The sequence below is a fragment of the Heloderma suspectum genome, chromosome 2 (genome assembly GCF_057233095.1).
Source record: "Heloderma suspectum isolate Gila_16-S chromosome 2, 16-S_ref, whole genome shotgun sequence".
Classification (NCBI taxonomy): domain Eukaryota; kingdom Metazoa; phylum Chordata; class Lepidosauria; order Squamata; family Helodermatidae; genus Heloderma; species Heloderma suspectum.
In genome coordinates, this window is record NC_139459.1 from 156,310,833 (window position 1) to 156,324,510 (window position 13,678).

A 13,678-nucleotide genomic window follows, 5' to 3' on the forward strand; every position below is an offset into this window, starting at 1 on the left:
AGTTTCAGCTTGTGAGATTCCCATGGTCCAATACGATCAACCCGGCCATCCATCTTGAGATGCCAGAGCGCTGGGTCCTGAGTCCCACACCAGTGCTCCACAGTGAAGCTCATAGCCTTTGCCATTCACTTTCTCTTCCCCCCCACATAATTCCATAGAAAGCAGCGGCTTTTCACACAACACTAGAGAAGGAAATCAACATGTCTAACAGGAATAATAAGCATAAGTTGGATGCACATTTGAATGTGGTAGTTATTTATCTATATTGTATCACTTTTCAGTCGGGGTATGTAAATCCAAGTGACATCCAAATATACATGGGAACTGCACATTCATAGGTACATCCAACTGTCCATCCCACTGAAAGTAATAGAAGGCTTTCATGTTTGGACATGCATCTTATTTATACTTATGAGTCCTGATACACTCATGAATAGCCTTCTCTAGACTGGTTCAGTGAGATACAATTCAGATGATCCTCCAAACTATGGTCTGACTCAGCGAATGATGGTTAGTTTGGTGTAGTAGTGAAGTCTCTTGAGGTCTGGATTGATATTATAGTTCTTCATATCTGGTCCACTGGAATAATTTTGCATACCCAGAGGCTTCTGCTACATATTTAAGACTTCTTAAAGAACTTCTTAATGATCTATTTATTTATAGCATTTTTCCCCACTCTTCAGCTAAAAAAGGTTCCCAGAGCAGCTTACAGAGATTAATAATAAAACAGTCACTGCTCTTAGGTTTACAATCTGAAAGACATAACACAGAAGGAAAAAGGATTGGGAGGGAGGATGAAGAGGAAAAAAAGCAAAACTCGGGCTCTAGTTCTTAATTTCAAAGTTCTAATAGATGTTCTTTCTGGCTGGGAAGGGCAAAACAAGCTCCCTACATCTGTTACTTCTCTGGCCGATGGATGGGGCCAGGCTGGTCTCCCCCTTGCCATGATGTTTATCCTGGGAGGCAGAGGGTGCAGCCTTCCAGTGGGCTTTGGTTCTCTGGCTGATGAATGAGGTCAGAGTCTGCAGTCCCAGGGAACTGTCAGGTCATTAAGAAGCAATTTCAGGGAAGACTTCAAAATGAAGTTTTGAACTGGTCATTTGATCAAGGGAAGATTTTTTAAAAGAATTTGAATTGGAAAGACCATCTATGATGTTTACAGTTTATCCCAGTTTTTTTATTACTAAAAATCAAGCATTGAAGTGCTCTTTAGTGATATTGAGATACTGCTACTGCTTAGCTTAGTGTGTGTATATATATGTTTGGAAATAGGTTGTAAGAGAAATTAGCATTTGTATAGATGTTTTATATAATTTGTTTTCTCCTGATGCTAACTTTTTTAAAATTCTGTGTTTATAAATGCCGTCTTTATGGATTCAGCTTCAGAAACGGGAACGCTCCTGCAGAGCCTATGTCCAGGTACTTTCAAGGTTTTTTCCCCCCTACATATTAAATTGTTTGTTTTGATGCTGCTGATTAAAATTATTATTATTAATTATTATTATTATTATTATTATTATTACATCACCAAGAGTAGATACAGTACTTTGCAGAATTTCATAGGTAAAAATAGAGAAATCTCTACTCCAAAGACCTGTACAATCTAAAATAAATAATAAGGAAAGCAACAGAGAGAAAGGAGGGTGAAACACAGGTGTCAGCAACAGCAGATCATTTAAGCAAGGCTTACACAAGAGGTTGTGCAGTGTTTTTGCTTTTGGTCAATTCTGAGTTTTCAGTTCTCTGCAGTTTTCACAAATGATTGCCACTGAGGTGCTTTCATCAGTGAGAGTCTGAAGTGCAGCTGGCTTGCAGCACATTGGGCTGTATCACTGTAATGTCTTCAAAGATGTATTTGAGTTGCCATGCGTGCTGTACCAACATGGTTGGAAATTCTGTCCCCAGTTCCTACGCTCTGGTGCATGGCAAGCATGCCATCTCCATATTATCTGGATTGAGTTTCAGTTTATTTTTCTGATTACCTCAGTTGTAGTGTCAAGGGACAAATAGAACCTACTTTGTGGCACCCACACAACAGTTCACATAGCGTAGAACTGTAGTCTCCCAGTACCACCTTCTGGATACGTTATCTCCCACTCTGAACCTCAGCCAAATGGTCCAGAAGGATCTGAAAGCCACCGAGACTGTAATACTATACATACTGACCTGGGAGAAAGCCCCACTGAACTCAATGGGACTTACTTCTGAATAGACATGCATAGGATTGGACTCTAGTAGAATCAACAGGATGACACTCCCCCTGACTTTTCTCCTGGTGAAGGTCATCAACCAGAGCAACCAAATCAACTGTAGTCTTAAAACTGGGCTGGAAGCTACATTGAAATGGGTAACCAGTTCAGCAGTGAGGATATTTCAGCATAGCCATGCATGATACTTAGATTTGTTATCAGGTGAAATGTTCAGCCTGTGTACCTTCTACATTCCTTCGACTGACTTAGCATCCAACATTAAGCAAGGTCTGACCTTTAAAATGTACCAATCGTAATAAATCCTGTGTAATCTGGAGTAGGGTTAGGCAAATCTATCAAGCTCGATTTCACTCAGGCTCTAACTTTTTTCACGCTAAATCCATTCCATCCCATTTCTGCATTGGATTGTGAATTTCTTTTTAATCCTCATAGGAAATTGTATGTATTTTCATAGGCATTTTTCAAAATATATGCATTGGAGGGAGCAATCCTATGGCCGCTGGTCAGTGGCTAGACAGCCATAGGATATGTCAGCTTCTGGGAACCTCCCCCCCCCCCCATGCTGCCTTGCAAGCAGCTCGGAACGGCCCCGTACTCCGTGCTTGGAAGAGGAAGGCAGAGGGTGAAAAGGGGTGTTCCGGGGGGCGTTCTGGGGTGGGGAAGGAGGAAATGCTGGTATGACACATCCTATGTGTCGTCCGGCAGCCGCTTCCCCCGCTCCGCCTTCCCGCAGCTAGTCTAGCCACTTCTAGCTGAAATCAGCTGTCTAGCCGCAAATGCAGGGCGGCTGAAACACAGAGGGGATGATCCCCTCCATGTTTCTCTTGCCCTGCATTGGATAGGCAGTTGCCTCCGAGTTCAGAGACGGCCACCTCTCCCCATAGGATTACGCCTTTAATGTATTTTTCATATGTACACATTTTTGTGCACATTTATTAAATGTATGCTTTCTTGCATGTGAGTTTGCCATTGAACAAAATGTTTTTGTGCAAATTTCTTCAAATATATGCATGTTTATACACACTGTATTAAATACACACATTTTTGTGTGCACTCTTTCAAATGTACCCAATTTGTATATTTGTACTTTTTTTTTTTTTTTGCAAACTGCATCACAAACATCAGAAAAGTACAGATTTCAATGTCTAACTGCCATGGGCGGTGTTAGAGAGAGATCACCTGAGCATGGCCCTGGATCTTTTGAGCTGGGCCCTGGCTCTTTAAAGCTGCCCCAATTGCCATTTTCTGCCTTAATATAACCCTGCTTCTTCCCTCTGAATTCAGTAGCCTTGCAGTTAGTAGGAGACCTTAGGATTCATTCCATTAGCAAACTAATAGGGCATGTAGCATGAAGGCACTGGCCTTTTAAACTAGAGGGTAGACTGCAACCTTTCCTTCCACTGTCTGCTGATTATTTTCATTACATCCAGAGTCCAAAATTGCCTAACAGCATCACTGTAGCCAAGCTTTCCTGGAGTGTGCCTTGCTCTGCAGGGACCAGCCTAACCAATTGCTACTGGGCAATTGCACTTGTGCTCTGTGCCTCTGTAGGCAGCGAGGCCCTGACAAGAGGAAGAGGAGGTGTGCTGACTGCTCACCTATCAATTGGGGTGCTAGAGGAGTTCCTCAGCTCTTGCTTCGTACAAGCTGGCCTGGGCCCCTTACCTTGGGGGAAAACAGTTTGCTTGCAAAAAGGGTTTGAATGAGCAGCAATGAATTTGGGGCAAGGTAACGTATGAGTGTATGGCTTCTCCTGGCTGGCTGGCGTGAATGTGTCTGGAGCTCCTTGGCTCTTCACTTATGTTTCTGGAATGCACCTGCTTTTTGTATGATCCATATGGAGAGATTCTGGTGAGTGCATGGTCCTCCTTGGCATCCAAGATTCGCGTAAGGCTAGAGAAAGGTGAATAGATCTGGGAGTAGGATAGGAGCTTCTGGCTCTGTTTTGTTCAAAAGCCACAATGCCTTGTGGCACCTTAAAGACTAACAAATTTACCTTGGCATAATAAGCTTTCATGAACTGGAGTACACTGTACAGAAAGTTATTCTGAAAGTTGTTGCTTTTCATGTAACTGGAGAAAAAATTGCGTTGAAATAAAGGTACAGCAGCGCTGGTTATCTCTGTTGCATCTCATCCCCCTGGACTAGGTGGCTTTTGCTTCTGCTGCCTCACTTGAATTTTTCTGCCTGACGTTTGTTTTTTTTTTTTCGGAAATCAAACGCCCTCATCTCCCCTGTCCATACATCCCTTTTTACAAATAGGGATGTCCTTAGGAGACAGGGTCCTTTAAAGATACACGCATGCGCGCGCGCACACACACATTTTAGAGACTGAGGAAGCTGTCTCAGATAGCTGATTTGAGATGTCATCAAAAAGCAGCAAATTATTCATTATTTCATGTATTAATTATTATTGTATTTTCATTGCCAGGGAAGGGGAGAAGTATTTGTAGGCTTTTCTGCCTCAGGGGCCAAAACAACATGATTGGCTTTGAGTACTACTATGCACCTTGACTGGGGGGGGGGGTCCATTTGCTGCTCTGCCTCAGGCAGCAAAATGTCTTGGGGCCAGCCCTGGACATGGCTATAAAGAGCTGTGGGGTGGGGAAAGGTAGCTGAGATGGTACACGAAATGTGTCACCAAAAATGAGTCACTAATACTTAGCCAAGACAGGGTGGGGGCCACCTTTGTGACATCAGAGCTAGCAAGCCAATAGGAGTAAGACAGGCTTATCCTCAAATAACAAAAGACAATTCTGTGACATCATATCAGGCCAGCCAGTGGCCTCATGAAAGAGACAGAGCTAATTTGGTTGTCTATAAGAGCTTGTCCACTAGGAACAAAGCTGCCCTAAGACGTTTTGTTGCCTGAGAGCCAACAACAAATGGCTCTTCCTCCCTGCAAATCAAGGTTCATTATACTCCTGAACACATGGAGTTGATAAGTTTTTTAAAATCTCAGATCAGCAGATAGAGCAAATTTAATCCACATAACTATGCTGCCTGACTCTTCTCCCCACAGAGCAGCATAGTTGTGTGGCCCGATAATTCAAGACACTAAGATAGGGCCAAACACATATATTTGCCATCAGCTGCCACACATCCTGTGAGTTTGTTTGTTTGTTTATGGTATTTGTATATCACCTTTCTGAAGCCAAACAAGGCAGTTCCCAAAAATTCAGAAGATAAAACGATCAAATAAAAACATAGTGGAACAATAAAAGCAACTTTAAAATCTGTAACAACATTTTTAAAAGCCACATTAAAATGTTATATCTTCTTGACCTGAACGCAGAGAGGATGGGGACCAGTCACAACTCCAAAGGGAGTGTGTTGGAGAGTTTGGAAGTAACACAGGAGAAAGCCTGAGAAGTGGGCCTCTGCAAGTGGGGACGTCTTCAAAAGGCCTTCTCCTGCTGATAATTGAGCAGGTTCATACTGAGATAGTCCCTCAGATAGCCAGGCCCTAAGCCATTTAGAGCTTTAGGGCTCAGAGCCATGGGTTGCACCCCTGTTAGAAGGAAACCTCTGTACTCAGAGCCTTCCAAGTGTCCAATGGCCTGTTGGGCCATTGCTGGCAGGGTGGGAGGAGTGACGGAAGCTATTTTCATCTCTCTGTCCTCCTTTTGTTTGGTTTTCCTCAAGATGGGCCTCTGAGCCCATCTAGAGGAGGCACACTGCTGGGGCGGGGCTGGGGCTGGAGAGGCCATAGGATTTTTCATTTCCTGGCCTCTACTCTCCCCTCCCAGCTTACTTGAACACCCCCTTTATGACCAGTATAACCTTGGAAAGCATGCCCCATGGTTCTTTCCATGGGGGCTGCAAGGGGGCAGAGGGGAGCAGGAGCAGGGATCAGATTTGAGAGTCCCCCCTCCCAAAGTCATAGCAGTGTCTCTGGCTTTAGGAGGAAGAATCCAAAAAAATCCTATGGAACCTGGGATGCTCTCCAGGGACCATAGGATTGCTCTCTCCAAGGTTAAAACCAACGCCTTGAATTGAGCCTGGAAAACAATTGCAACCAATACTTTCAGTATTAGGGTGATGTGGCCACATTTTGCATAAATTGAAGCTTCTAGGATAAGCCCATGTAGAGGGCTTATCCTAGCCCTCTACCTCTCATTCAAATCTTCACCCAGGTTGGCCGTAGAATCCCTGTCCAAATGTCTGGAGACGGTGAATGGCTGGATGGGGAGGAATAAGCTGAAGCTGAACCCTGACAAGACTGAGGTACTTTTGGTAGGAGACAAGAGGAGGTTGGGGGATGTTGACCTGGTGTTGAATGGGGTATGGTTACTCTTGAAAGACCAGGTCCGCAGCTTGGGGGTCATCTTAGACTCCCAGCTATCCATGGAAGCTCAGGTGTCAGCTGTGAGCTGGACAGTGCTATACCAACTTCATCTGATATGGCGGCTGTGCCTCTTCCTTCCTGACCATCTGCTCCCATTGGTAGTACATGCCCTGGTCTCCTCTCGTTTAGACTACTGTAATGCGCTCTACGTGGGGTTACCCTTGAAGATGGTTCAGAAGCTGCAGCTGGTACAGAATGCGGCGGCTCACCTGATTAAAGGCAGCCGCCAGCGAGATCACATCACTCCAGTGCTGAAGGAGTTGCACTGACTACCAGTTGTTTTCCGGGCCAAATTCAAGGTGTTGGTTTTGACCTTTAAAACCCTATACGGCTCCGGCCCAGCCTATCTCAAGGAGCGCCTCCAGCAACACCAGATAGGCCGCTCAACAAGATCAGCCTCGGATGGCCTTCTCTCTGTCCCATCAGCCAGGACAGCTAGGCTGGTGAGGACGAGGGAGAGGGCCTTCTCTGTGGTGGCCCCCAGTCTGTGGAACTCCCTCCCTAGGGAACTCCGCCATGCCCCCTCTTTAATGAGCTTCTGCCATGTATTAAAAACATGGTTGTTCAGGCAGGCATTTGGGGTGGGCTAGGGTAATTTTAGAAATGTGATGTTTTTAATGTTGAATTTTATTGTGTAAACTGTTTTTAGGATAAGCCCATGTAGAGGGCATACATCGCCCATAGTGGCTGGGTGACCGGCCAGATGGGCGATTAATAAATTTAATAAATAAATAAATAAAATAAATGTAGAGTGCATTGCAATATCCTAGCCGTGATGTAACCAAGGCATGGATAACTGTTGTCAGATCAGATACACTTTATACTCACTTTACTCTCACCCCCATTATTAGTGTTGCATTTACCCATGAGGAAGTAGTTGAGGCTTACTGACAAACTGAAAATAAACAAATCACAGATGATGTCCACCCAAGAGTTCATAAGGAACTCAGTGGTGAAGTTCCTGACCTCCTAACAAAAATATGTAATATGTACCTGAGATCAGCCTGTATGCCAGAGGACTGGGCTGTGGCCAATGTAACACCAAAAGGGATTGTAGACGCACAGGGCAGCAGGGATCCAGGAAATTACAGGCTGGTTACTTTAACGTCTGCTCTGGGGAAATGGTGGAAAGCACTCTTAAAGATAAAACTATCAAGCATATAGAAGGACATGTTTTGCTGAAGAAGAATCAACATGGCTTCTGCAAAGGTAAGTCCTGTCTAACTAAACTTGTAGAGCCCTTTGCAACTGCAGGTGGATAGGGGTGATCCAGTAGACATCATTTACTTGGACTTTCAAACAGCAGTTGCTTACTAAGGACTCCTGAGCAGACTTAGCAGTCATGGAATAAGAGGAGAGGTCCTTTTATGGATCAATAACTGAACAGGAAACAAAGTAGGAATAAATGGTCAGTTCTCGCAATGGAGGGATGTAAACAATCAGGATCTGTGCCGTTTAACTTGTTTATAAATGATCCAGAGTTAGGGGAGAGCACTGAGATAGCTAACTTTGCTGGTGACACCAGATTGTTTAGGGTGGTAAAAACAAAAAGGAACAGCAAACACCTCTGATAGGATCTCACCAAGCTGGGGAAATGGTCATCAAAATAGCAAATACAGTTCAACATAAGCAAGTGTACATTGGTGCACAGTGGGGCAAAATAATCATAACTTCACATATATACTGATGGAGTGTGAGTTGGCAACGACTGACCAGGAAAGGGATCTTGGGGTTGTGGTGGATAGCTCAATGAAAACATGTGACTGCACTTGGAATGCCATCCACACGTCTGGTCACCACACCTCAAAAAGTACATTGTAGAGCTAGAAAAGTTACCAAAAGTGGCAACCAAAATGATAAAGGGATTAGAGCAACTCCCCTGTGTTGAGATGTTACAACACGTGGGGCTGTTTAACTTAGAAAGAAGGTGAGCAAGGGGGGCATGATAGAGGTGTAAAATTATGCAAGGTGTGGAGAAAGTAGATAACCTCTCATAATACTAGAACCTAATGGGGTCATCCCATGAAGCTGTTTGGTGGGAGATTCAGGAGAGATAAAAGGAAGGACTTCTTCACACAGCGCATAGCTACACTATGGAATTTGCTACCGCAAGAGGTAGTGATGGCTTTAGAAGGGGAGTAGATGAATTCATGGAGGATAAGGCTATCCTTGGCTTCTACTAATAATGGTTGTACATTACTTACAGTATCAGAGACAGTATGCCTCTGTATACCAGTTGCTGAGGCACACAAGTCGGAAGATGCTGGTGCGCTGGTGTTCTGCCTGTGGGCTTCCCATGGCCATCTGGTTAGCCACTGCTGGAACAGAATGCTGGACTAGATACACCTTTGGCTTAATCCAGCATATCTGTGCTTGTGTTCTTCTGATCAGCCTGATCCTATCACTGTCTTTTACTCAGAACCTACACTATAACATCCTGGTTTTTGCTTGTGTCACACTTGTAGTCTGAGCCATGCACATGTTCAGAGGCACTTTTGATATTATTGCACTTATGCTAGGACAGTACCCTAGTATTTAAAAAGATTCTAGGGCTCAGAGCTACATGGCTGTAGCTCTGTCTCTACACTGTGAGTTGAGAAAAGCATGTTTCATTCCCCTACTCCAAGTTCCTGAGACAAGAAAAAAAAAAAAGCCCAGCTTTCTATGATGTGGAAGAAAATCAGTCTTCACTTTCAGTTTTGGTCAGTAAGTAGGAAAGCCTTTTATTCAGCATGCTGGGAGGAGTACAGACCATCAGAGATTCCCCATGAGGTCTGAAGTCCTCTCTGAACTTCTCAAGCAGATATATTTATAGTACAAGCAGCAGTTACAGTTCTTGTTTACAAAAGCCTTACAAACAACACAGAGTTACATTAAGAAAGATGATGGGCTTCTTCACATGGAGCTTTTATCCTGCGATTGAGATGGCTCTCTCACGGATGTTTGCGGACTCTTTAGATGATGCCGTGACCCTCCAGGGCTTCTCCTTCACTAAATGTCTTTGTTCTGTTTTTAAATAGATTGCAGATAATGAGCTATCAAATTACCCCATTGTGTTCCGCTTGAGTTCCCTCCATGAAAAGTGGAACAGCGGCAAGAAGAGAAGAGAGATCAATGAAAGACAATGAAAGGCTCAGATACGGGGAGAAGGGGAGGGGGGAAAGGAAGCAGGTGACAAAGGGAGTCGTTGTGATCCTGCATTTAAAATGGAAGCAGAAAGCCCAGTTTTAAATGCAGAATTTTAGGCTGGTGTAGAGATGTCCAATGTTCCTTAAGCCTCAAACATTTGCTGAAGACAAAGTTAGTATTGACTCTTGATATCAGATGTGCACAATCAACCATTATTTTATCTTCTTTCCTGGAATGCACTGAAATAATCCATTCTGTGTTTCTTTAACATACATTTCTTTGACATCCAACTGAACATTTTCTTATATCACACCATGTATTTTCAATGCATATATGTGTACTAATTACACATGTATTTGCCTCCAAATCTCTCTCTTACACCCAGTTCTTTATGTTTATGTTCTAAAACAAAACAAAACAAGAACTAAACTGTAAGAGAGATCAGCAGTACCAGCAGCAAGGAGCAATCTTAATGGTGCAGTTTCTACTCTATCCTTGATGATTGTACCAATCACCTTGAAAAGTGTGAGTGTATTTTAACAGCCCCAAGTTAAACATAAACATGTTTATGTTTATAAACAGCTGAGCTAACCTTATACAATTCAGCAGTAAACATTCTGCCTGCCTAGAAGATGGTCACCTCACTTCCCTCCCTGCCCTATGGTTCTGATAGTTTGTTCAATCAAAGAGTTCTGCTCTCTCTGCCCAATCCAATGAGGCTGTGAAGCCGTCAGGCAAGGACCATTTCGTTTGGTCAGGCTTCTAGCGAGGCTCCACCTTCTGCACAAAAAGTAATTTTCCCACCCAAAATTTGAGGTAGCCAGGAGATAGTGAGTTACTCTGGCACATGGAGGAGCCAGGCAAGGGGCCACCATGCCGAATCATAGAGCTGGGCCTGACCAGGAAACTCCACTTGTAGATGTCCTTCTTAGTAGTAAAGTCACCTCAGTCAGGACACCTTTCCCATGTCTATACCCATATTCCCTAGGTTGAAACAACATCTCTTACACATCCAGCCATATCTGACTGGGAAATTACAATGGTTGTGGTCTCCTCTTAGGCATAATTCTTTCATTAGCACGCAGTGTGGTAGAAACTCTCTCCCTCCATGGTTGGGCTCCACGTCACACCTGGAAGTATATGGAATCTCAGTTTACATTAGGGGTTGGCAATATGGTGTACGCAGGTGCACCTGCACCTGCCAGGACCCCCCCCCCATGCACCCATCAGATTTCTCACGCCCCTCCTATAACCTCGAGTATCTTCCTCCTTGTCCCTTCCTTCCATTGTTGCCGATCCTTTCCATGGTTCTCACATTCTCACCTTGCCTCACCTTGTGCAGGGGTGGGGAGAGCGGGGAAAGTTCCTCATTGTCCCCTCCCCTCTTCCTTCACCGCCCCTTGAGCAAAAAGAGGAAGAAGAGCTGGAGACTCCTGTTGCAGCTGAGGCAGGACCGGGGGGCGAGGTTGAGTGGCAAGCAACAGGAGATGGGAAGCTTACAACTTAAACCTTAGAGCAGCTGTGCTGTGTGAGACTGAAATCCCCTACCCCACAAAAATCCAGTGTATGTGTGTGTTTCTGTGTGTCTGCCTTTATATGTGAGTGAGCACGGAATTCCCACCCCACCCCCCAAAAGCTGTTACTTTAGTTTATTTTTATATTCTTCCATTTTAGTTTGAATGAATTCTAGACTTCAACTGTCCTGGGGGGTTTTTCCATGTGAAGCACCCCAATGGCCACATTCCAATGGTCATACCCCAATAGCAGCCAATTCTGTGGTGGTACCCACAGCACTTCCTCAAAATTCCAAAAGTACCCATGAACCCACAATGGTCGCCTACCCCTGATTTACATGGTCCTGCCAACAGTATGCTGCTTTTAGAATGTGAGCCAAGTAGCTTAAATTATCAGAGGTTCTTTATGTACTTGGTGTGCGGGGTTGGCCCTACAATTAGGCAGAATGAAGCAGTCACCTCAAGCAGGCAGTCCGAAGTTCATCTTGCCCCATTTAAGTCTGCATGAAAATTCACACACATTTTTGAACACATTTCTCCTACTATATCCATTTTTGTATTGTACACAATTTTGACTGATATACATATTTTTGCATGTATTTTTTTAATTGGAGAGCTGCATCACAAAGTTAGGAGAAATACAAATACTGATGGATAACTGTGGGTAGGGATGTACGAAACACTTACCTGGTTTCGTCCAGGGACATCCGCGGTGGGGGGGAGGTGCTCCGTCCCTCCCCCCGAAATCCTCAACGGGGGGGGAGGTGATCCGTTCCTCCCCCTGGAATCCTGTCCAGCCAGCTCCGCTCCGCAGTGGCTCTGCAGAGCCACCGGCCAGGGCCGTTCGCAGCCGGAGTTCCGGACGTGTAAATAAGTATTTACGTAGGCTATCACGGCAAGCCAAAAAAAAAAAAGAACAGCGTACGCAAATGGCAGCGGCTATGGCCGCCGCCATTTGCGTTCCCTATTTTTAGCCGTTTTAGCATACGTAAATATTTATGTAGGCTATTACGGCGAAAAAAAGGGGAACACAAATAGCATAGTGGGTGCTATTTGCGTTCCTTTTTTCCCCCGCCGTAATAGCTTACGTAAATATTTACGTAGGCTAAAATGGTGGGAACGCAAATGGCGTCTACTACACTATTTGCGTTCCCCTTTTTTTCACCGTAATAGCCTATGTAAATATTTACGTACGCTAAAATAGCTAAAAATAGGGAACGCAAATGGCGGCCGCTGTAGCCGCCGCCATTTGCGTACGCTGTTTTTTGGGGGGAGGCTTGCCGCGATAGGCTACATAAATACTTACGTGGCCTATCATGGCTAAGATGAAGAATGGCGGCTGCAGGGCAGCCGCCATTCGCAAGTTAGCGCGGACGGCAGCAGGTAAGTGCTCCATTTTGCACATCTTTCGTGGGTTGGGGGGCGGGGGCTTCATTCCACCACAGATTTCAGGGGGCCGAATGCACTGGCATTCGGCCTCACCAAGTTCCGTGGCGGAATTCTCTGACATCCCTAACTGTGGGTGAATTTGCTCATTGGTTCATGAACTGCCAGTTAGGTAGGTTTGCATTAGAATGTGAACTGCACAACTTTCTCCCCCATCCCATTTATTGAATGGATGAAGAAACAGAATTGAGATGGATATGGATTACAAATTCTCTGTGAGACAGGTTAAAAACTCAAAATGATCTCAGTTAACTCAATTAATAGTTAGGATAAATGAAAGTTGTTCCATGTGGGAAAAGAGAAATGAATGAACATTCATAAGATCAGAATTCCTGGATAATATTTCACAGAAATATTTTGAGGTGACTGAACTGGCATCGTGGGGCATATAAGGCCAATGACAGCTCAAGGCACATCAACAACTGCATGTCTTCAAAGTGTTATCTAATTTGGAGCATAGCATTCAGTTCTTTGCTTGACCACTCAAGTAGTTTAAAATGTTGGATGGAATTAGAGGTTCTAGAAAATTTGATGCCAGCAAAGTTTGCCTGGGATGGAAACAAACTTCATGAGTTCTCAGGGGAGAGAGCTTGTTTTGCCCACATTCTCTCTCTGAAAGGAGCAGGATGCCATACAAATAAGTCTCATTTGGCAGTTTTGTGCCTGGCATTTCCACCAGGGCTAGGCTTGGCCATGCAGTCTGATCAAGTGGCAAGCCAACTTGTGGTGCTTCACGCTGTTTTCTTTCTTCCCTGCCCTCCTCATCAGTTCCCTGGCACACCTCTTCCTAACAAGGCTAAGCATGCAGGAATGGGAGCAAGGCCTTGAAGTGGCTTTCCCTTGTCCAGACCTGAGGGTCATCATAAGTTATTAGTTCTGGGAGGGAAACAGCTTCTAAAAAGTAATCCAGCTTTTCGGGGTGTGCAAATATTTCTGATTGTCTACATCATTTCCTGTTTCCAGCCCTTCTCCTAGTCATTGGATGAGCTGATATAATGTCATACAATCTCCCACAAACATTCTGATGAGAA

The 13,678-nt window shown here is 44.4% G+C and overlaps 1 protein-coding gene across 1 annotated transcript in view; it reads left to right on the forward strand.

The window, feature by feature from the left end:
* ADGRL3 (adhesion G protein-coupled receptor L3) overlaps nt 1-13,678 on the forward strand; it is a 713,779-nt gene that overhangs the window by 328,088 nt on the left and 372,013 nt on the right. Inside the window, exon 10 of the mRNA XM_084829694.1 lies at nt 1,381-1,419. Within this exon, the coding sequence (XP_084685820.1) occupies nt 1,381-1,419 (39 nt within the window). The remainder of the gene's footprint in view (nt 1-1,380; nt 1,420-13,678) is intronic.